The sequence below is a fragment of the Panthera pardus genome, unplaced genomic scaffold (assembly GCF_024362965.1).
Source record: "Panthera pardus isolate Hobbes unplaced genomic scaffold, ASM2436296v1 HiC_scaffold_24, whole genome shotgun sequence".
NCBI lineage: Eukaryota > Metazoa > Chordata > Mammalia > Carnivora > Felidae > Panthera > Panthera pardus.
The window spans coordinates 58,552,242-58,577,403 of record NW_026526810.1 but is presented as its reverse complement, the minus strand read 5'-3'; the positions used below and the strand labels follow the sequence as shown (position 1 = coordinate 58,577,403).

Sequence of the window (25,162 nt, the reverse complement as noted above, 5' to 3'; positions counted from 1 at the left end):
TGCTATCAGCTTTCTCCCCTGACCTTGAGCTAGCCTTCTTTTCACCTGTGACTCAACTGTCAGTGTTATTTGATGTGCTGAGCTCCCATAAGCTAGGACCAGAGAGCTCAGCTTCTTTTTGTGGACATATATTTGTTCTATCTGGAACACTAAGTGTGTTGAAATTGTTTTTTAAATTTTTTTCCATGTTTATTTATTTTTGAGAGACAGAGTGCGTGAGCGGGGGAGGGACAGAGAGGGAGGGAGACACAGAATCCGAAGCAGGATCCAGGCTCTGAGCTGTCAGCACAGACCCCGATGCGGGGCTGGAACTCAGGAACTGTGAGATCATGACCTGAGCTGAAGTCAGACGCTTAACCGACTGAGCCACCCAGGCGCCCCTAAGTGTATTGAAATTGTAATGGCTAATATTTGAATTGGAGGGAGGTCTAGGAGGGAGGAGGAATACCATTGGAAAACTTGAGTTATTTGTGGAATTAGGATGCATTAATCTAGAACATTTCCGGTTACTTTTGAAAACCATGAGGGAATAGTGCCGAAGAAGAACAGACTGGTAATTATGATCCCAACTGACTATGTTTATTTATATCACGGCTCCACCACTGACTGGGAGTGGGACTTTGGGAAATTATTTAAATTCCTCGTGTCTTAATTTCTTCATTTCCAAGATGTGGATAGCCACCTTGGAGATATATTCTGAGCATTCAATGAATTAATACTTGTGCAGAGCTTAAAATGATTCCTAGCATACAGTATGCACTCAGTAAATGTTGGCTATTGTTCATTTTTAGAAATGAAAACTTGCTGTAGGGTAGACTGAGTAACCCCCACCTTCCTGAGTACTCGGCTGACTTTGTACAAATATTAAACTAGTGTTTCTGAAATTTTAGAAATTTGGTGGGTACATTTACAGTTTTTCCATATCTATATTGTACCACATGTACTATAATAAATATACTATATTTATTTGAAAATTTTTAAGTGTCATTTAATTCTATTTTAGAGAGGAAATTTATAATTCTACCTTAAATGATAAACTAGAATTTCTTGCCATACACAGAAAGTACTTATAAAAATAATCCATAACTGCTAAAGAAAAAAAATGTTTTGTGTGCTCAGAAAGTCATTTCACACGCCTATGCCAGCGTTAAGCACTCTTCTCTTTGAGAGACGTGGCATTAGATGTTGTCAACATTTAAGGACCCATTGTGTCCTACGTGTTTTTAGTCTAAACTTTCTGAAAGATGTGTGTGTGTGTGTGTGTGTATGTATTTATTTTATTTTATTTTATTTTATTTTATTTTATTTTATTTTATTTTAATTTTTTTTAACATTTATTCACATTTGAGAGACAGAGAGAGACAGAGCATGGCGGGGAAGGGGCAGAGAGGGGGAGACACAGAATCTGAAACAGGCTCCAGGCTCTGAGCTGTCAGCACAGAGCCCGACGCGGGGCTCGAACTCACAGACTGTGAGATCATGACCTGAGCTGAAGTCGGATGCTCAACCGACTGAGCCACCCAGGCGCCCCTGTATTTATTTTTTTTTAAGACCTACTCATCCATAATGAGAAAAGTTCAAATTAAGCCAAATCCATTGGACTAAAAATTACTGTAACAGTAGGGAATATAGGCAGGACTTGAATTTTGAGTAGTTCATTAGTAACTCATTCAGCAGTTTGTGGAGTAACTCGTATAGAACAACTTTGAGATGATAACAGAAATATTTCTGCTGGTAAGCAGCTTGCTGAGCAACCTCACATAAACTGTTCCTTAGTCCTCCAAATGAGCCACGTGTTCTCAAATGGAGTGATATCACTTTAACAGATATGCCATATACTTGTGGCATTAAAATTTCAAGGGGGAAAATTAAGGAAAAAATGTCTAAAAAATCTCCTTCGGTGGGCTATAATGAAAGAAAAGGTTAAGCAGGATTTATGTAGACCAGACCAACATAGGACCACTGAAAGCCAAGCTTGAAATCTGAAACCTTCTACCTTCAGAACCAGTAATAAACTTGTAAAAATTATCTCTTATCTTCTTGGGGTGACCAGAGGTTGAACTTAATCCTCCATGAAAAAGCCCTCAGATACTTACAGATAACCTTAAGAAAATGCAGCATCTTTTTTTCTATATCGTGCTGAACATCCCTTTTTCCTTAAGATTTTTAAAATTTTTAATGTTTTATTTATTTTTGAGAGAGAGCGTGAGCAGGGAAGGGACAGAGAGAGACAGCGAGACAGAGGATCCTAAGTGGGCTCTACACTGACAGCATCGAACCCGATCTGGGGCTTGAACTCATGAACCGTGAAATTATGACCTGAGCCGTAGTCCGACGCTCAACCTACTGAGCCACCCAGGTGTCCCAGATTTTTTTTTTTTTTTTAAGCGTGTCGTGGTTTCATGTCTTGGCATCTTGATCAATCTCCTGTCAACAGATGACAAAGTAATGTGTAATCAAATGCCAAATGATTGGGAAACGGTATGAATTCACTCCCCTATATGAGGTAGGGGAGAGCAAGTAGATTGGAAACAAGGGGGAATTTTGCTGGAAGAGGTGAGAATTGAACTGGCTGAGGGAAAGATAAGGAAGAACATTCCAGATTTGGAGAGTAGAATTGGAGGTGGCTGAGTAGGAGGGGTGGAATTAAGTATACTCCTGGCATTAATCAGATGCTTAATAAATACTTGTTGAGTGTATGTTTATGGCATAAGAATTGATGGTGTGTAGTGGCCTGAAACAAGAATCTGATCAGTGTGTAGACTCCTGTTTTAGAGACATCTTCCTCTTGGCCTTTACATAATAACTTCTTTGAAACATTTTGTTTTTTATGTTATTTTTTAATGTTCATTTATTTTTTTAGACAGAGAGAGCATGCACACGAGCAAGGGAGGGGCAGAGAGAGAGAGAGAGAGAGAAAGAGAGAATTCCAAGCAGGCTTCATGCTGTCAGCGCAGAGCCCGAGGTGGGGCTCTGTCTCTCGAACTGTGAGGTCATGACCCAAGCCGAAATCAAGAGTCAGACTCTTTACTGACTGAGCCACCCAGGCGTCCCCATGATACCTTTTTTATTTGATGACTGTAGTTGAAGTTATTTCTTACATGATTATGTGCTAGTTAGCAAAATTTAATTTGCCCCTATAAGATTCCCTCATGTTAAAAGATAGTGCTTATGTAGATTGTCAGATGGGATTAGACTGCTTTAGAGATCACTTTTGTGCGGTGAGAGAGCTAGTGGGCTGCCTGGAATTGTCCAGGGGAAATAGTTCCAACTGCAAGAGTAAGGAAGCTCCCGCAGGCCACAGGCAATATTCAAAATGTCCAGAAAAGACATTGGCAGGCCAGCTCCCATGGACATGTAACCTGGGACCTTTAAACCTGGATGGCCAAAGGCCTTGAGCCAGCATTTAAAGAGATTAGATTGTAGCTGGTAGTTTAGGCTTAGCCGTTGTGGAGCCCAGCCTCTGCAGGAGCTGCGTGAAAAGGCAAACTCTTGGTGCACTCTGGGAGCAGCTGCATTTCCCCACAAACTGTTTAACTGCAACGATTGTATTTTCTTGTTGGAGGGAGAACTAGGTCCTCACAGCACTCTCTGTCTGCACGTCAGTTTCCTTCCACACGGCCCGTCTCGTCTTTATCGCAGTAGCATCCATCTCTTACTTCATCCTTTTTCTCCTCCTGCTGGCTGCCAGCCAGTACACAGTCAGCCCCATGCTGGCTCACCTGTTGTGCTTCAACCTATTTGTGACCTTAGATCAGAGGCCCCAGTGAGATAGGGTCTAGTCTCGGTTTTACCTCAGGTGTAACCTAGTCAAAAGGCACTCTTGGCAGCGGGCAGGATTTCCGGGGACCTTCAGAGCATAGGGGATGTAGCTGCTTATTTGCCCCAGTTCCTTCCAGCAGTGGCTCACCGCTTATTTGAGCTTACGCCAAGGAAAGGAAGAGTTATAAAGATGGGTGTGATGTCAGTGACTTGGGGGAAAGTCTCTACGTGCTTGATTGCTGGTGCTTGAAGTAAGGGGAAAAAACCTCCTTATGTGGTGATAGACAAGATTTAAAATACAGCCGCTGTCCCCCACCCCCCCTCCATGGAGTGAGAGCACGGTGAGCTAATACACACAAATGTGTGAAGACTTCTCCCAGGTTCTTTCACAAGGACAGATGGGATTCCGCATTGTACCCTGACTGCCACAGAGGGGCGTGGCAGGGGTGGCGTGTAAGAAGGGAGAATCTGGCATTGTCCAATTTTGCCTGTTGGACAGAGTCACTTCTGGCTATCTCTCCAAGGCTGCGGCAATCATATACTTGGTAAGAACAGCCCCCCGACTCTATACATATCTCATGAAGTCTTTCTTCTTTTACCTTCTTGACAATAGAAGGTAACGAGTGACGTATGTATTGATAATGCAGTGTTGAGAGGCAGAATGCATGCTGCGCCATGATCTAACTCAGCCAAAGCAATAGGATGACAGCTTCAGCTGCCCAAGTCTGAAGGAGCATGTTAAATGTGCTTCGTGTGTTATTTTATTTCATCTTTACAACAGCCCAGCAAAGTAAGCACCGGTGTTACACTCTTTTACAGACGAGGGAACTGAGGGTCACCGACATTAATTAACTTGCTGAGATGATGGAGCTAGTGGGTGGAAGAACCAGGCCAGTCTGCTTGATTGTAGGCTCAGCTAGTAACCACCGTTCCATGCTGCCTCTCCATTTGAAAGTGTCAGACTGCACAGTTTTCCAAGTTCATCTTGCTTTCAGAAGGCACATTTTTTTCCTTTTTTGAGGAAGATGTAAAGAAACATGGTCTTGTGTGACATCTGAGGCTAGGTCACAAGGAACTGTAAGCTGCTGCCTGCTTCCCTGGGGTGCTTGCTCTTGGAACCCTTGTCAAGAGGAAGTTCAGGCAGACCTTAGAGAGGCCCACATGGAGAGGAATCAAGGTGCCTCACTCGTAGTTCCGGCTGAGGTGGAAGCGAGCACAGATTTGCCAGACGTGTGAGTGAGTCGTGATCCAAGGGAACCCTCCAGCACCCAGATAATCCACTCCAAGCCATGTCACGCTAAGAGAAGCTATCTCCATTAAGCCAGCTTAAACTGCCAAATCATGAGCATGTTAAGAGCTTATTGTTTAAAGCCTCCCCCTCCAAAAACATGGGTTTATACTTGACAGTTTGATGGAACCGATTCTCAAACCGCAGAAACGAGTTGTGAAGCTTGACGATTATCATGGTACTTTGGCCTGTGACGTGGCAGCAGCCTTTGGAGGAGTCAGGGTAACAATTCATTTTCTAGCCACCAGTGACCCTCCTGCTGTTCTCTGGCCCAGCCAGACCCTCCACAGCAGAGCGGACTTTGGAGGTGACACAGGTGGCTCCACTTTACAACCTACCCACTTATTGGCCACCTGCCCTTCTCTCTGTTGTTTGTGGCTCCAATTTGTCAAAAGGATCTTCTCTTTATATATTTAAATAACGTTTAACTCCACAGAAATTAACAAGAAAACAGGCTTTCCCTGGAATTTACTAAGAAGTTTCTAAAAATTTCAGCAACATAGCAGAAGGAGCTTTTTGTTGATGGGCCATATTTCCATGACAAAGACATAAGAAATGATTGGAGAAAGAAACAAACAAAAATCTTTTAAAATACAAAACCAAGTTCAAACAAAAGGAATTCAATCTCTAGTTGTAAGGAATGGAGAGAGAATGTATATTCAGATTGGTAAACTGGGGCTCTCACTTTGTAGGGCCACTTTGTAGAGTTGTTAGCTTTAGAAAAGGACAGGAGGAGTTGGGGCTGAGATTTTAATTCCCCAGAGGGAAAGATGCACAACGATGAGCTGGAAGTGAACCTCCACAGACAGCCCAAACCATGGGGAAAGGGCTGGGGAAATACCACTTGCCTGGAGAAAATGATGAGGAAGCTTGCCTCCTATATATGGTCTTGAGTTGTGGGGCATTTGTAGAGAGAAACTAGAAATAGGTCAGCACCATTTGTGGGTTTGGGTTTAAACCTGGGCTCTTGTTTATAGTACAGGAAGCCCAAGTTCAGAAATCAGTAATAAAACTGGTCTCTGCAAAAGTAAACATGAAACTACACTGTCATGGTTATTTCCACAGTGCAGGTCAAACAATTCTTGCTGAAATTAAGTTCATACTAACAATTTACAAACCAAGTGAGGAGAACACTACTAATGTTATGTTATATTATATTATGTTATGTTATGTTATGTTATGTTATATGTTATATGTTATATGTTATATGTTATGTAACGTTACGTTACATAGAAGATAGGTAGGTAGGGAGGCAGATAGAGAAATTGCATACCATGAACTGGAGATAAGAAAATCTATAAGATGACATTTTAAAACCAAAAAAAATTATATAAGCTGATCAAATAAATTAAAAACTAACTAGATAATGGAAAGAATAGAAATTAGTATGAAAAAAGAGCAGATAGATTTGGAAAAAAACAACAATAAAATTTGGAAATGATATCATTGTGAAGTGAAAACCTCATTAGATGAGTGAAGTGTTAGATTAGAAAAAAGATTAGAAGAAAATTAGAAGAATTAGAATAAAAGTTAGTGAATTTTAGGATGGCTCTAAGGAAAGCACTTTTAGTATATAACAAAAGAGATGAATAGAAAGGAAGTAACACTTTATAGGAGTAGGAAACATAGGAGACAGTAATAAGGCCTTCTGATAGATGTCTAATATAAGAGTTCCAGAAGGAGAGAATAGAAGCCCAGGTTATAATGGCTCAAAATTTTCAAACTGGTTAAGGGCATATATGCGTAAGTTCATCAAACAGCTAATTCCAAGCAAACTTAAATTAAAAGAGCCATGTCCAGGCACACAGTGATGAAACTGTTGAATATCAAAGAAAAATTTTAAAAGAGCCAGAGATAAAAGACAAATTAATTCTATGGGGATTATCATTAAATTGACAGGAGAGTTCTTATCAATAACAAATGTCAAGAGACAGTGAACTCGTATCTTCAAAGGGTTGAAATAAAATGACTCTTAGTTTATAATTCTATACCCAGCTATATTATCATTCAAAAGTGAGAAATAAGTTATTTTCAGGCAAAACAAGACTAAGAGATTTTACTATTCATTGGTCCCATCTGAAAGAATGAATACATAGGTGCTTTACTAGCAAAGATATTGAATACAAAAGCAGAGAGCTGAATTCAAAAAGCAATACTGAAAGAGGAAATGGGCAAATGTTCATAAATCTAAGTAAGTATCAAACATGTAAAAAAATAGAGACCATTGGAGTACTCAAAAACAGAACCAGTTATGTGTGGTATATGTATATATGTATATGGAGAGAGAGAGATTTATTATAAAGAATATACTGATGTGATAATAGAGGCTGAAAAGTCCCAAGTGCTACAGTAGGTAAGCTGGAGACCCAGTAGAGCCAATGGTTTAGTTCCAGTCCAAAGGCCTACAAGTTTGAGATCCAGGAGCAGCCAGTATTTTAGTTTGAGTCCAGAGGAAAATACTGATGTCCCGGATTGAAGGCAATCAGCCAGAAAAAACTTATCTTCTATATTCTGGTCAGGCCTTCAACTGATTGGATGAAACCCATCCACCTTGGTGAGGGCAATGTGCTTTACTCCAATTCAAATGTGAATTGTGAATCTCATCCAGAAACGCTATCACAGACACATCCAGAATAACGTTTTGTCAAACATCTAGGCACCCTGTCTGTGGCCCAGTCAAGTTGGCATAAAATTAGCCCTCACAAAAACTAAGGACTTAATGTTTACCAACAAGGTGGTTAGATAAAAACAATAGACACAATAACATGCAGGCTTATGGGGAAGCGGGGCTTCCTGATTGGAGTGAGTGCATTCTAAATTCCTTATGTAGCTGACCATTGAGCAACATGAGTTTGAACAGCATGGGTCCATTTATATGCTGATTTTTTAAAATAAATACAGTGTAGTACTGTAAATATGCTTTCACTTCCTTATGATCTTCTTATTAACATTTTCTTTTCTGTAGCTTTATTGTAAGAATATAGTATGTAATACATATAACGTAAAATGTGCTAATCGACTGTGTTATCAGTTAAGCTTCCTATCAACAGTAGGCTATTAGTAGTTAAGTTTTGGGCAGTCAGAAGTTATATGTGGGACTGCTAACCACACAGGGGGTTGGTGCCCCTAACCCCCATATGATTAAGGGTCAACTGTACTCAGAATTACAAAAGAGTTATGATTAGATTAGATATGGGTCTGTTTAAAATTAATGAAAAAATAAGAAGAATACAGAAGATTTAAATAATACAATGAAAAATCTTGGCCTACTAGGCATAACTGAACCCTGTATCTGAAAATTAGGAACTTTATTATTTTTTAAGATCTGTAAAATATTTATAAAAATTGATTGCAAATGAAGACACCAAAGGAAGTCAAAGAGATACCCCCAAATGAATATAAGCATCACATACTTTGACCAGTATGGTCAAATTAGAAATTTGGAATAAATTTTTAAATAATTTATAGATCAAAGATAAAATCATAATGGAAGCTATAAAATATTTATAAATAAATAAGAAGAACACTTGGAGCATGTAGCTAAAGCAGAATCTAGAGGGAAAATTATAGCCTTAAAAAGTATATGTTAAAAGATTAAAATTTTATATGACAAAGATAGTAAGTCTGTAAAAGAATAATACAATGAACTCAAAGTGGAAAGCCAGAAATAATGAGGACAAAAGGATGAATTAAATGAAATTGGAAGGAATGAAGCAGTAGAGAGAATCAATGAAACCAAAATTTAGTTTCTTAAAAATACTAGAAAAAATGAACTGACCTCTAGCAAGACTGATAAATAAAAAAGTTTACACAAATTAATATTAGACTATCTAAGGTAAATTTAATTGAAGATCCAGACATTAAGTCAGAGTGGTGGGTGCATGGATGTTTGTTTTTTTTGGCTCTTGAAATATTTCACAGAAAGCAGGAGTGCCTGGGTGGCCCAGTCAGTTAAGCCTCTGACCCTTGGTTTCAGTTTGGGTCATAATCTCCCAGTTCTGTGGGTTCGAGTCCTGCATTGGGCTCTGCACTGGCAGCAAAGAGCCTGCTTGGGATTATCTCTCTCCCTCTCTTCTCTGCCCCTCCACTACACGTGCTGTCTCAGTCTCTCTCAGGTTAAACAAACTTAAAAAAAAAAAAAAAAGAAATATTACACAGAAAGCAGATCATAATCTTCAGCATTATGCCTTAGTCCAGACATTGCCTATTGCCTGTCTTCTGTAGCATGCTTTAACAGGTACCAGTTCTCTCCTGTCCTTGTGCATGTAGCCCCAAGTGACTCATGTATTCCTGCCTTATACGTGGTTGGTAGAAAGTTGAAATTCTAGCAATCGATTGAAGCAGTGACAGGGGTGAACTGAAAAATCAACAGATGAATGCATCTAGGAAAGGTTATGGAAGACCTAAGCCTCCTGTCTACATATGGTCAAAAAAGATGGATGCAACGTGGGCTTAGGTAGTAGCTGGCCCAGGGACAGCTTGTATGAAAGGCCCTGGCTTCCTTGAGCCCTTCTTATTCTTAGCCATTCCAGGATTGTCCAACTGCCTTTCCTTACCTGTTTGATACTGCTCATCCCTCTGGCGGTTCTTAGCTTCAGTGTATGTGTGTAAAAGTAAGTTTGCACTCTCTGGCTTGGATCTGAGACACAGGTAGACTTTTATGAAGCTTAAGTGCTAAAATCTGCAAATGGGGGCCAAGCATATCCTGGGTCTGTGGCCAAGGCCTTGACTCCCTATTTATTATCACTTTCTGTCTTGCTCTAAAAAATAGGGAAAGGAAAAGACATTTTACTGAGTTTAAAATGAATGTGGATTCAATACATAGTTTTTAGTATTCAATTTAAAATGATTGACTTGTTCTCACAAGCTTTCTCTGATTTGAATAGTGTTCTATTCAATATATTCAGGCTATTTAAAAAAAAAAACTTGGGGCGCCTGGGTGGCTTAGTTGGTTAAGTGCCCGACTTTGGCTCAGGTCACGATCTCGCGGTCCATGAGTTTGAGCCCCGTGTCAGGCTCTGTGCTGATGGCTCAGAGCCTGGAGCCTGTTTCAGATTCTGTGTCTCCCTCTCTCTCTGACCCTGCCCCGTTCATGCTCTGTCTCTCTCTGTATCAAAAATAAGTAAATGTTAAAAAAAAATAAAATAAATAAAATAAAATTAAAAAAAAACTTATTGGCTATGATTCTTAGTTCTGATAAGCACTATTCAAAAAATTTATATTGTGAAGAAAATTACGACGTCATTAGTTTCTTTTTTCTATAATATTTACTTTTCTTCTCTCACAAAATAAGTGACTTCATCTTCTTATATCCTAGAGTATTTTACCTCCTCTATTTAAGAAAAACATTTTTTAACATTTATTTATTTTTGAGAGAGAGACAGAGAGTGAGAGTGGGGGAGGGGCAGAGAGAGAGGGAGACACAGAATCTGAGGCAGCTGTCAGCTCTGAGCTGTCAGCACAGTGCCTGACATGGGGCTCAAACTCATGAACTGTGAGATCATGACCTGAGCTCAAGTCGGATGCACAACTGACTGAGCCACCCAGGCGCCCCTTCTCTCCTCTATTTAAAAAAGAGCCTTTGATCTATGGTTTGCCTTGAGTTATCATACAGTTTGATATGCGGTCAGTAATTTTCCAAAGGATAGAACTTTTGATCATGTTATCTGTCCATTTATAGATTGATAATCTTTTCCTTATATGGTGTAAGAACAGTAGAACATCTTAGTTATAACCAAGTACATGTGGGGAAGGTGCTGTTGTTTCTTGGAGACATAGTATGGCATCATGGGTACCTTAAAAGAATGTGTCTGTCATTACTGTCTGGTAACTGAGGGGCCAACCAGAGAGAGAACCCTCAGAGAAGGTCACCAAATGCATGAGCAACTGCTTTGGTCCCCTCCAGCTGGCCAGGCCTTAGAATTAAGTTGGGAAAATCGAGTGAAGTTAGCAGGTGCATTACTATCTATTTAACACTGTTTTTGCAATAATCTATTCTTTTACAGTGACAAGATTGGCTGTTTCATTTTCCCAGTATTTGTACCACATAGCCATGGTCATTTTTTACAGAGATAATAAAGTCTAACTTAAGCTTATGTGAAGCAAATGCCTAACTTTGATTTGGTTCTTTTTTTTTTTTAGTGTTTATTTATATTTGAGAGAGAGAGAGACAGAGTATGAGAAGGGGAGTTGCAGAGAGAGGGAGACACAGAATCCAAAGCAGGCTCCAGGCTCTGAGCTATGAGCACAGAGCCCGACACGGGGCTCGAACCACGAACTGTGAGAACATGACCTGAGCCCAGGTCCAATGCTTAACCGACTGAGCCACCCAGGTGCCCCTGATTCGGTTCTTGCTATCACTTAAACTTGACAACATCAACAAGACAGCCATTGTTGCTTTTTTTCTCCTGAGGCACACGAGAAAGGTTGAAGGTGGTTCGCTTAGATAGTATTGTCATTTTCTACAGAAGACCGTGAGCCTGAGAGGTTCCGTGTTCCACAACTTTGCCCAGGCTGAAGAGCTAGTTGTAGAGATAGGGCTGGCTAGTATTACTCTGGTGATGATGCTCTTTTTAGGATTCCAGATATGGCTTCTACACTTGCGGTTACAAACACATGTTTACAAATGGCTAAGTATGTAAACGTTGTTATAAGCGTGCAGAATAGGAAATAATTAAACAATAGGAAATAATTTTTAAAAAGTGTATTGCATTTTTTTCTTTGTGGACTCAGTGCTGTGCTTAAGTGAAAAAGATGTAGTTTCCTTATTTCTTTACACAGTATTTACTAACATTTATCATATCTGTCAGTGTTCTTATGGTGTTGAACTTGATAAAGAACATAGTAATCTAAAAAAAAAAAAAACTAAAATCATCTCCATGTGATTGATGTTGATCTGTGGTCTGCGTTCATTCTATTAACTAGAGAATTGTCCAATATGCATTTCAGTTTGTGTTTGTGTGGATAGACCCTAAGCCGTTTTGCTGGATGTTTGGGAATCATCCCATTGGAGGACTTGGAAGGATTGATTCCTAGGCACCACTTGACTTAGTTTTAATTTAGAGGCTTGCCTTCTTCCCTTGCAGAGGAAGAGGAGTTCTGGTTATCTTGGCTTCCACATGCCTACAGAAAACAGCAGGGCCAGAATCTCTTGCCTCCATTTGCTAAGGGTATGATCTGATAGAGCATTCTTCGTTAGATGCCTCCCCTAGCCGTTCTTCTGTAGTACTTCCTGGGGTAAGGTCAATTTAATTTACAGTTGGATATGAGGAGGCATATTCTGGGATAAAATTCACATATATATATATATATATATACATATATATATATATATATATTTTTTTTTTTTCCTTCCTTAAGTTTCTTTCAGTTGTTAGTCAGTTTTACCTACTTTTCTTTTTTTTTTTTTTTTTAAATTTTTTTTTTTCAACGTTTTTTATTTATTTTTGGGACACAGAGAGACAGAGCATGAACAGGGGAGGGGCAGAGAGAGAGGGAGACACAGAATCGGAAACAGGCTCCAGGCTCCGAGCCATCAGCCCAGAGCCTGACGCGGGGCTCGAACTCACGGACCGCGAGATCGTGACCTGGCTGAAGTCGGACGCTTAACCGACTGCGCCACCCAGGCGCCCCTTACCTACTTTTCTCATCTGGGACCAGGACATAATATTTTGTGGCAATTGATGAGAATTATTTTAGAAAGGTTTAGAATTCAGAGATGCTTTCGTGGCTAAAAGTTGTTTTTATTGACATCATTGAAATCCGACCTGCCTTCACTAAGTTCTCCATGTACATCTGCTTAGGTAGAAAATACTTAACCTGCAAAAGGTAAACATTTCTTCTCTGATTGTTCATGTTGTGTTTTTTCCCCAAGCGGGCTTTTCCAGAGCTAATTGATCTGCAAGGAGACATATGCTTTAGGTCTGTACTTGTTAATTTACCTTGGAAAAATTAGGTCATCTTCAAATCTGGCAGTGTGGCTTATAAACTTGGCAAAATGGTCTAATTAAAAGCTTCCCTTCGATTAAAAAAAAAAGGAAAAAATTATTAGTATCAGTAATGTTTTCATTTGCATAGTTTGTGTGTATATAGGTACATGTCAGTCCTCATGCTGCATTAGAAGTATGTTGACTGTTAACAGTTCATCTCTTTTCTCCTACAGCCTCCAAGTCTGTTATAAATAGTATGCTACGGGACCCTTCTCAGATTCCAGATGGAGTTCTAGCAAATCAGGTCTATCAGGTATTAATCACAGCTGTCTATTTTCAGTGGCAGTGCTATCTGCCTAGCGGAGTAAAGGATTTTAAACCTCATTTAATTACTGTCATCATAAACTATCACTGAGGTCAGGGTGCACCATAAATGGCAATGCAATATTTGCGAGAAGAGCATTTCACTTTTTAATAGCTTGCTTTTATAGTGAATAAAAAGCATGCGATTTTTGTTTTCTGTGATTAAATCTTAACAGCCTTTTGATAGCTGGGTTTTTTTTTTTATTTTATTTTTTCAAGGAAAATAATGACTGCTTTTAGGATACTAGTTAACGGTAACCCTTTTCATAGTCACCCCAGACCCCCTTCTGTGTTTTATCCACAGTGCATCGTGAACGACTGCTGTTATGGACCACTGGTAGACTGCATCAAACAGTATCCTTTCCCATAAAATTTTAGGTGCACAATTGACGAGCTCAGACTCAGTGGAGGAGATGTGTCTAGCTTTAACCTGACATAAAGTTCTGCTTCACAAAACACATTTCATACCCTTCTACTTTACATTCAATCAACTGGAGGGTCACTGCAGACCATCCTTTTCTACAGCTTAAGGAAAATCAGATGGGCCACGGGAGGCTGTCAGTTCAGCAGTTGTACATTCACACGTTATCTCAAACTGCTTCGTTTTCAGGGAGTTTAAAGGGACAGAATCATGAAGCACGTGGCCTACTGTCTGGGAATGTCTCTCACCAATCCAGTGAACACTGAAAAAAGAGAGAACGAAATTCCATACAAAATGAGCCAAATTCAGTTGAGTTCCCTAGAATAAATGTGGAGCCTGGAGTTAAAGGAGGAAGTGATTAAAATGCCACGGAGGCCATCGCTTTTGAAAGGGCAGTAGATTCTTGTTGCTTAAATGCTGATTACAGCCCAAGCTGCCATTTGGACCCCTAATAAACAGTTTGAGAGAAACCAAGCTAATTTTTCCCTCTGGACTGAATTTAAGGCTATAAAAACAGGTGTCCAGTCACTCTTCATTAGAGACATGAGATTACTAAAGAGTTAATACTTTCTTCTTGAAACGGGATTTGAGCAAACATTCACTACTTCATGAAGTAGGACGTTATCCACCAATACCTTTAGCAGTACTGTGGCAGTGCTGAGAATTTTGATACCCCTTGGTGGAAAAATGCTATTTAAAGAGTAAACAACTAGTAATTTTTTAAATGAAAATCCTATTCCACCTGAGTCCATGTGTCTCACATTTCTTAATACTGTAAAAGGCCTTCCTAGTATAGGTTTTGTGAGTATGGGTAGCACTCTGACTCTTTGAGACTCAGTGTGACTAGTCAGGAAGCTTTGTGTTGAAAGTCCTGTGTGTGTGTGTGTGTTAATATCCCGTCTTGTTTCACAAAGTCTTAGACTCCGTAAAATTTTTGTAAAGAAACTCATTTTCTTTATAAAGTTACCCTTTGAAAAACAATCTTTGAACAGAGCCCTCTTGTAAGAATATTCACTACCTAAATGATAGTCCTTTATATATTTATTCTTCAAGTGTGTCCCCCCCACCACCAATGTAGTTTAAATTAATAAAATCACAGCCCTGCCATAAGCTTGCCTTTTTATTAGACCAAAGTGAAACTATACTTCTATTTTCAGTATAAAATTAATGATAGCATTAGAAATTGTAGGAGTGCCAACCTCATGTTGCTACAGTGATAAAGTTTAGCACATTTGTATAACAACTAACACCATCTCAGAGTATCTGGGGCGGAATTACATGTTAATTTTAAAGCACATAAAATAGTTAAAAATCAATTTAAAGTTAAGGTTTTAAAAGCATAATGTCTTTTGAAGGATTGCATATTGATTTTAAATATAACTATCTAATTATATATGCATGGACTAAGTATGAAGTCAACTGCTTTGTAAATGCCAGGAGGCTATTTTTCAGTAATAGTTGAGATGCTTACGGGAAACTAGATTGCTGTATTGCTGGCTAAGAAAATGGCTTGTGAGGTTATTTACAAGTTTTGCCCCATGGTCACTGCCATACATCAATAATAGGTATTATTATAGACAAAGTCTAAGTGTTTTCTGCTTATAGAGCATTATAAATTCTGTTCAGAGTATTTTCTTTACATTTTTGCCATCATTCACTTTTCCTTTTTTGGCTGTGTTATTGCCAATAGAATTTAATGTAGTACATGGTTTCAATTGATAAAGATAATGATGTATGTCTATAAATTGCATTCACTGACTAGATTATAATTTTGCAGTTCCATTATGCCTATTGCCAGTAAAATTACTGTTTTTATAAGCTTTGTTTTCTAGACTTTGTGTTTTTTATATGTTTATATCAAGAAAAGCATAATCAAGAAGCATGTCTTTGCAAAATTTCAAATCGGTGATTGCTTTCACCACACAAAATAAAACAAGCTGGGAAATTTATAGAGAACTGATTTTATTTTTGCACCGAGGTAGTAGCAGTTTCGTGTAATGTAAATATGCTTGCATAGATGTTTCCTAGATGGATCCACAGGAATTACTTTATTTCACACTGAATAAAAATTAGTAGTTTTCCGTGTGAGCGAAAATGCTATTTGTATGTTGTTCTGATAATTTAGTAATGTTTACATTGCTTACTGTCGGTAAATTACATCATTTTGTGAGAAAGAAAGTACACATTTAGTAAATAGAATAGGTGCAAAATCTTTTTACTCCCATTATGTAAATGTTACATGTAGACATTTGTGTAAGTAGAATAAAGTAAATTGGTCATTTACAAATAAGACATCACGAAAAGCACGGTAGCAAAGAGTACATACATTGTCATTGTGCTTTCTTTTTTTTCTTTTGGTGTCTTCTACATTTTTTCCTGCACAGCCATGCCCATCCACACCTTTCCTGCCACAGATGTATTCACGGACACAAAAGGTGTGAGAAACCAGCCAGTTCACCTTTCCAAAGTGTGACTCCAGGACCCAGCTATTACCCAAAGACTTAAACTGAGCACCAAGGAAAGAGGTTGATGCAGGAAGCTTAAAATGCTGTGGGTTTCATTTCTGTACCATCAGTAACCTCCGTTTCATGATTCAACATTTGAGATGTGAATAATTTACAACAATAAAAGTGAGAGCGCATTTATGTGGATTAGAAGTAAATAATTTAGTTCTAAAATGCGGGATGCCCCTACTAATGAGAAACCATTGAGAGATCTTCAGCAGATGTCTTCAGTGGACTCTGCAAATGTGTGAAAGTTTATGATTTGAAAATTTGTTCCTTTATTTATTTATTTTTTTCTAGTTAGAAATTAAATAAGCACAGCCACGTGCATAGTGGAGAGAGGGGACAACAGAAGGAAAAATGCAGTTATGAGTTGGGGCACATTTTGATGGTGGACATGAGTGGCCTCATCTCTTGAATTATGATTTAAATGGTATTAACCTGTATGTGTTGATAAAGGGCAGATGATTCTCTAGGAATTTTTTTTTTTTTAACAAATAATGCATAAATTTTATTTCATTTAAATTGGACTCTTGCAGTGCATGATGGGGTAAGCTGAGGAGCGGTGTGACCATATTGACTTACCCAATGGAGAATTAGATAATTACTGCCAAATGCACTTGATAGAGTCAAAGTACCAGAATAGGATTACACTCCTTTTCAGACTTTGTGCAAGCGCATCCTTTTGGAAAATATAGCAGAATTCCAACTTCCATTCCTTTTTTTAAAGATTTTACTTTTAAGTAATCTCCACACCCAACGTGGGGCTCGAACTCACAACCCTGACGTCAAGAGTCGCTTGTTCTGCCAACCGAGCCAGCCAGGTACCCCTAAGTCCTATTCCTGATTTAATTATTTACCAGCCATGGGACCTTCAGCAAGTTCCTCAGCCTTCTTGAACTTTGCTTTCCATATTTATAAAAATGGGACTAAGAGTAGTACCTACTCATGTGGTGGTGGTGAAAGTTAAATTAGATGATACCCCAAGTGGAAACGCAAATTAAAACTACAGTGAGCCACCACCTCACACCTGCCAGAATGGCTGTATCAAAAAGACAAGAAATAACAAGTGTTGGCGAGGACATAGAGAAAAAGGAATCCTTGTGCACCGCTGGTGGGAACACACACTGGTGCAGCCACTGTGGAAGACAGTATAGAGGTGCCTCAAAAAATTAAAAATAGAACTACCCTATGATCCATCGATCGCACTACTGGGTATTTACCCCCAAAATTCAAAAACACTAATTCAAATGATCCCTGCACCCCATGTTTATAGCAGCATTGTTTACAACAGCCAAGATACGGAAGCAGCCCAAGTGTCGGTCAACAGGTGAAGGGATACGGAAGATTCAGTGTGTGTGTGTCGTACGCGTACACACACACACACACACACACACAAACACACACACACAAAACGGAATATTGTTCAGCCATAAAAAGAATGAAATCTTGCCATTTGCAAGGACGTGGATGGATCTAGAGAGCATAATGCTAAGTGAAATAAGCCAGCCAGAGAAAGACAAATACCTTATGACTTCACTCATACGTAGCATTTAAGAAACAAAACAAAGGAAAAGGAGCCAAGGAAAAAAAAGAAAACAGAGAAAGAGAGAGAGAGAGAAACCAGGAAACAGACTCTTAACTTTGAGAACAAACTGATGGTTACCAGAGGGGAGGTAGTGGGGGGATGAGTGAACTAGGTGATGGGGATTAAGGAGTGCACTTGTCGTGATGAGCACTGGGTATTGTATGGCAGTGTTCAGTCACTATATTGTACACCAGAAACTGACATAACACTGTATGTTAACTCTACTAGAATTAATTTTTTTTTAATTAAATTTTTTTGTTTTAAAAGAGGGGCACCTGGGTGGCTCAGTCAGTTAAACATCCGACTCTTGATTTTTGGTTTGGTTCATGATCTCACGGCTTGTGGGTTCGAGCCCCATGTCAGGCTCTGTGCTGGTGGTGCAGAACCTGCTGGGGATTCTCTCTCTCCCTCTCTCTCTGCCCCTCCCCCACTCACACATGCGTGCTCGCTCTCTCAAAATGAATAAATAAACATTTAAAAATTTTTTTAAAGAAATGCTAGGCTGGGATGGCAGCAGAGGAAGTCGTAAAAATTTGGCAAGTATCATATTTAGTTGTAAGTTGGCACCAACAAGAGCTACTGACTAACTGAGAGGAATGTGAGAGACAGGTAGGAGTCTAGGACACCTACATTTTGGTTTGAACAGCATGGAGTTGTCAACGACTAAGACGGTAAGGAAACAAATGGCATGTGCATATATGAGTAGCTGAATGTAGTGAGTCTGTGACACTATAACAATAAAATAACCAAAGTTATTGAGGACTTCGCCCACAAAAATGATGATACCCCCAGTGTTTAGCAACAAGGCTTAGTCTATGGTATTTAAGAACTGTTGGCTAGTATCCATTATTTTCACATAGTTAATTTTAATACTTTTCAAGAAGTTGTATGGAGGCCACAAACAAAGGCTTCGTAGAGATCTCATTCAGGTCCTCCGCTTTGCCACACATTAACCGTGTGGACTTGTGCGGATTCTTTTCTAAGCCTTGGTGTCCTCATCTGTGAAATAAGGATGATAATAACTGAGCATGAAACAACATACATATGGCACTTAACACAGTGCCGACCTTATAGTAATCCCTCAGAGAATTTATATGTGCCTGTGTGTATCTGTTTCTGTGTTAGATGATAATATGAGTACACTGGAACACACTATAGAAAGACTTGAAACAGCTTCTGTACCAGCACCCCAACCCGCAGTCCTTTGCTGGATGACCTCCTTCCAGAGTACCTACAATTCTCAATAGATTGGCTGTTCTGCTTCCCACCTCGCAGAAGCCCACCAGCAGCAGGCTGAAAGTGGAACAGGGGCTAGAAATTTGGGATACTTTGCCACACTTAGTAAGTGCTCAATAAATGTACTAACCTGAATTGAGGGATTTTTAACATAGTACAAAGGATGTTTAAAATGACTCCCCCTCCTTTCAAAGAAGACGAAGTACACATCCATTTACAAATCTTTATGTGTCAAAAGGCATGTAAATGTTACAGAAAGAGGAAAATTCCATGGAACCATTTAAATGAGGGTGCATGTATAGAAATCTTTTTCCTTAGAGATGTGGGCTAAGTGTGGAAATCGTTGCTATGATTACCTCCACTTTCCATTTCATCTGAAAGTAGAGACCTGGTATCAGCATTTTCTTTTTAATGATCTACTTCCACCTGTGTTACTGTCCTTAACTAACCTGTCCAGTGCCATTGGTCATGAGCATGAAGTCCTGCTGAGAGACTTGCTTCTGGAGAAAAGCCTGTCTTTCCTAGGTAAGTATTACTTACATTCTCTCTAGCCTGTATTATCTCCATGAGTGCTTAAATATATATTTTTAAAAATCTTCCACTTGCACTTACTATGTGCTAAAGGAAGAGAGAACGATGATGATTGATGCTGTGCACGTTATCTTTCATTGATTTAGAACTGAGCAGGAACTCGGTTACCTAATCCCTGTCTATACAGCACATGCACAGGCTTGCAATTAATATTTTATAGAATAAGTGGCTGAAAAAGTGCTTTAATATCTGTTGCAGTATTACTTTTGGTGTCATGAGGTATTAGCCATAATCTAGGCCTGATGAGCAAAAGAAACACAAGAAATATTGTCTCTAAGATGCTTTATATGTTAAAAAGAGTAGCTGGAAAAATTCATGTTGGGTATGTTTGTCTCATGTGTGGAATCGGATAGTTTTCCTTGAAAGCCAGATATTAAGGTTTTATTATTTTTATATGATAGATTTAGTGTGATCACCATACATGTAGTGTGATTTTTAAAAATATAACATGTATACATGGCCGTGTGTCTTTTCATGTGCCAATGTAGGATCCTTCTACAGATTGTTATTTTTTTCAACATGTGAAGCACTAAAAATAAGCTTTGAAGGGTATACATGTGATAACTGATCACAGAAACCATAAAGCACTCTACAGTGAATTAATTCCTCTTCTCCATTGTAAATGTGGTAATTTGTAAAGGTTCTATACAGACCCAAGTGTGCATTTTACACATCTGTTTGTATGTAGATATTTAAGTCTTCATAGTGTGGGGTGTTTTTTTAGGAAAAAAAAAAAATCACAGAATATTGGATTACACGATCTTTGTCCCAGAATGGACAAAGATTTGACCAAGTAAAGTCCATTAAATAGTCTTATGTCAAGCTGGGGAGGGATGTTGAAGACAAGCCTGCAAAAAGTCTGTTTTAAGTCTTAGTATTCAATATTTTTATTAATGAACTGGACAATGGAGTTGAATGTGTTATAAGGTTGTTGATAATTTTAAGATAGGAGATCTCATAAATATTCTTTAATAGGGGCTAAGGAAAGTTGATAAATTAGGACAATGGCCTCAAATTAATGAATTAAATTTCAATATGTAAAAGGAGCAAGGTTTTTCATGTAAGGACAGCTGAAATGTTCAGCCTAGTGAAAGGGTAAATTAGATAGAAATCACCTTTTAAAATCTAATAAAAAATATTGGAAGTAAAAGCATAAACTCATGGCTTAGGTTAAAAAATTAAATATGCATACAGATGTGTGTGTGTGTGTGTGTGTGTGTGTGTGTGTGTGTGTGTATAGCACCCATATTTCCTAGTTCTGTCCGTTGAAGATAACTACAAACAATGAAGAAACCATCTTACAGAAAAAATCTAATCAGACATAGACTATATAATGGCTCAGAACCCGTTGGAATGGATGACCCATGATGCATCATCATGACATACGTCTTAGAACTATGGAGTTCTGATAGTGTTATGAAGTATCTGATCACATTGATCACTCAGATAGTGGCCAATATAGCATGGCCAAATCTGTTTTACTGTTTTGAAGCCACCAGATTTTCAGGACTGCTTGGTATTACTCTTAGCACCATCTGCTTATGGGTAGTCAGGCCCTCAGCATCATTTCTTTGCTTAGCCTAGCTTTTCTCTGTTTCCTTCCTGAGAACTAGAAGACCCCAACAGGGAGGAAGAGCCAAGGCTTAACTGAGTTCCAGGTCCTTTGAGTCCCTTGGTTCTGGGAACTGTGTTAGACTGGTTTGACCTTGGCTAACAAAGACCATGCGTGCAGAAACATGGCCAAAGAGTCATTAGCACTTGCATACAAGTTCAGAATGGGGACTTAATATTGATGTGTCCCATCTAGTTCTCTGTGCTATAGGATCTAGAGATAATTATTTTATTGAAGCATACCCAAAGGTGATACTTAACTGATCTTTAAAATAAATGGGTTATGGAATGTTTAGCTGACTCCATGTAATGTTTTTAAGCATCTCCTTATCAGCATACAAAGAAGTTAATTTTATCTATGCACTTTAAGCATTTTAATGCTGAATTATTACATGTTTATTTACAGGTTAAAACATGAGAATTCAAAGCCTTGTGTGAAAGATTGTTATGGGCTGTTCTTTTACCTTGTAAATACCCCCTCACAGTGATTAATTAGATATAAAGTACTTTGCCAGGTAAACTTAGATAGATCATTTTATTTTTTTTAATGTAATTTTTTTGGAGAGAGAGAGAGCAAGCAGGGGAGAAGGAGGAGGGGAGAGAGAGAGAGAGAGAGAGAGAGAGAGAGATTCCCAAGCAGGCTCTACAGTATCAGTGCAGAGCCTGACATGGGGCTCCAACTCACGAACTATGAGGTCATGACCTGAGCCGAAATCCAGAGTCCGGATGCTTAACTAAGTCACCCAGGTGCCCCCATAGATCATCATTTTAAGTGAACTGGAGAAAAATATTGGTATATAAATAAGCCTCTAATCTGATGTTTTCTTGTTTATATGTATATACATCTTGAATTTTGTTGCAGAGACATTACAAACATGTTTGTTATACTTTGAATCTTCTATAAGCCAAAGTAAGGTCTCTCCCTCTCTTTCTCTCTTTCTCATTCTGTTGGTTTCTAATCTGACCAGTACTCTCAAAAGACAAGGATTCTTTATTTTACATGTTAACCCTCCTTAAGAATTATGACTTCCCCGAAACTTTTTATCCCATTTAAAATTTTCCACCCATTGTGCTCTATATGTAATTTTATAAAATATATATTATATCTGACCTTTTTAAAAATAAATAACCTTGGGAGCGCCTGGGTGGCTCAGTCGGTTAAGCATCTGACTTTGGCTCCGATCATGATCTCACGGGCTCAGTGCTGACAGCTCAGACCCTGGAGCCTTTTTTGGATTCTGTGTCTCCCTTTCTCTCTGCCCTTCCCCCACTTGCACTCTTTCACTCTCTCTTTCAAAAATAAATAAACATTAAATAAATAAATAAATACCCTTTCTCTGAACCCTAATAATTTTTTTACTTTCCTTGATCCATAATCACATACTGAGCAGTTGCTGTGGCACAGGATTTAACCCAGCACTATTGGAAAGAAAAAAAGAAGAGTCCTTTTCATTGAAGATTTGTGTATACTCATGGATTTATCCGATTTTATAGATTATCCATTTGCACTTCTACGGATAGGTACATTGTATTCAGAGAAATCAAAGTTGAATAAATGTTTACTTTTTCAAACTAAGAAATCTGTTTTATTCATACATTTATTCATTTATTCCAAAAACAAGTTACTGAGTCAGGTACTATCTTAGGAACTAGACATTAAATCAGGTGAAGTCCCTCCTTTCGTGAAGTTATGGTCTAATAGGGAGATAGGCTATAAGCAAATGAATACAGATAATTTCTAGCAATTCTTCAGAGTTCTTATAATTCTTTTATTATTCATGCATTCTTTTCAACCAATTTTTTAATTAATGTATTTTAAAGTTTAGTTTTTTGAGAGAGAGTGCGGGACACTCTCCTCTTTTGAGGAGAGACAGGGAGAGAGGGAGAGAGAGAATCTCAAGCAGGCTCTGCACCATCAGTGCAGAACCCGACATGGGGCTCGAACTCACGAACCATGAGATTGTGACCTGAGCCAAAATTAAGAGTCAGATGCTTAACCGGTTGAGCCACCCAGCGCCCCTTTTTCAACTAATTTTTGTTGAGCGTGATCTCTACGCAAGTTAGCGCGAAGATGATGATAAGCGTTCTGTATCCTCGGGTGCTCACAGTGATGTCACACAATACCACTTCCAACTCAATGAGAACATAGTTCCATCTCTTGGGCATCTTTGTAGGTATTCACTTGATTATACCGATAATGAAAATAAATGCATTCAAGGCTGTTGTCATGCTACTTCTATCAAACATTTGAAAGAAAGGTACAGATTATACTAAAACTCAAGAGCTACCCTTTACATAAGAAGAAAATGCTGCTGGCTCATAAGCTACTTTTCCTGAAGTGGTGATAGAATTTTACTTACTCACCTGCTCGTGTTCACCGTTGCCTTCCTGTCACCATGTGCTTCCAGGATGGCTAGTCGAGTTCATTAGCTTGGCTGCCTTACCACTACACTAACCACTCTTTGCTTTTGGTGGTTCGGCACACAGATGTCTTTTAAGTGCTTACTTTGGGCAGGCACCATTAGGAACACAGGAATAGAGGTTGAATCAAACATGGAGCCTGCCAGGAAAATTTTAGATAAGTTTAAGTTTCAGGTAAGTTCATGGCAGTTCTTTCCAAGGAGAGTTAATATAGAACTAACATTTATAGGTCAGCATTTAAAGTCTGAGAAGATCACGAAGAACCTGCTGCCCACTCCTAGGCTGGGAGGCACAAAGTGCCCTCCTTCGCTCTTTCTCCTTCTCTCCAGCTGCTTTTGGGGAGTGCTTTTCTTGCACGATCCCAATGTACCGCACTCTCCCCCTTTCCCTTTCTCTGTCCTCCCTCCATAAAAAACGGCGCCCCACCTTCCTTGGCTTTTCTCTCCCCCAGCTCACCTCCCCACACCACATACCTGCTGCTGAGTTGTGTGGCTCAAGTTATGCAGATTGTTGTGTTAATCCCCAGATCAGTTTCCTAGGCGTGCAAAATGGTTTGCTGATCTAGTTGCGTTTCAGGGACGAGGCAAGCCTAGGGTCTCCATGCTGCTCTGCCCTCGGAACTCCCCTCTCCTGGAAAGGCTTCACAGGGAGCCCTTCTTAAACTCTGGGTTGACCCAGCAAGCACTGTGATCATCCATATCCCCTCTGCTAAGGGTTTGTTCCATTTCAGATATCAACAAAATAGAAAGCCTATTTTAACTGCTGATAGAGATGTTTTGACTTTTATCTCTCAAATGATGAATAAGGCCATGTTTTGTTATTATTGCTTCCCCCTCCCCCACGCTCCCCGCCTCCTTTTCACAGGTAAAGGCAGGGGAGGAAAGGAAAATAGTGGGACAAGAGGCAGGGGAGGAAAGAAAAATAGTGAGAAGACAATAAGACTGTTTGCACTGTCAGGGGGCTATGAAAGAGCTTATACCAAAGACTGGAGACAAACTGTTCATCCCCCGTGGGCTGGCATGTCTCCAGGTCAGAGGGACTTTCATTAGTGGCTTCCGCAGCCACTGACTGGTGCAAATTCTTATTACGTTTGGCTTAATAAGGATAGCTCTGGAGATATTTTATTCTTTCCAGTGAATGTCGCCCTGGTAGTGGAAGCTAACAATTATTTTGACTGACACCTAAGAGGCATTTGCTTTATCCCCACCTCGCCCTCCCATGTTTGGGCTTGCCTTATGACAAACCAGCAGATTTTACGTGGGTGCTTTTCTAGCATTCGTGTATTACTCTGTGGGATTCCAGGAGGGTATAATCTGTAAAGCCAGGTAGGCTTAGTGAGGGATGTCCTTTGCTGTAAAAAAATTAGGATCTTTGTTTCTAAGAGTTCATCTGCTCCTGCTGCTTTATTCCCCACCTGAAGCAGTAATGCTCTGCTGGGGAAGTGATTAT

General features: G+C 39.2%; 1 protein-coding gene across 7 annotated transcripts in view; it reads left to right on the top strand.

The window, feature by feature from the left end:
- Positions 1-25,162, top strand: part of CDIN1 (CDAN1 interacting nuclease 1) — a 273,955-nt gene that overhangs the window by 79,004 nt on the left and 169,789 nt on the right. For all 7 annotated transcript variants that reach the window (XM_019442633.2, XM_019442634.2, XM_019442630.2 and 4 more), the window contains 3 exons: positions 13,212-13,291; positions 13,646-13,695; positions 19,548-19,615. In XM_019442633.2, coding sequence (XP_019298178.1) covers positions 13,212-13,291; positions 13,646-13,695; positions 19,548-19,615 — 198 coding nt within the window. The remainder of the gene's footprint in view (positions 1-13,211; positions 13,292-13,645; positions 13,696-19,547; positions 19,616-25,162) is intronic.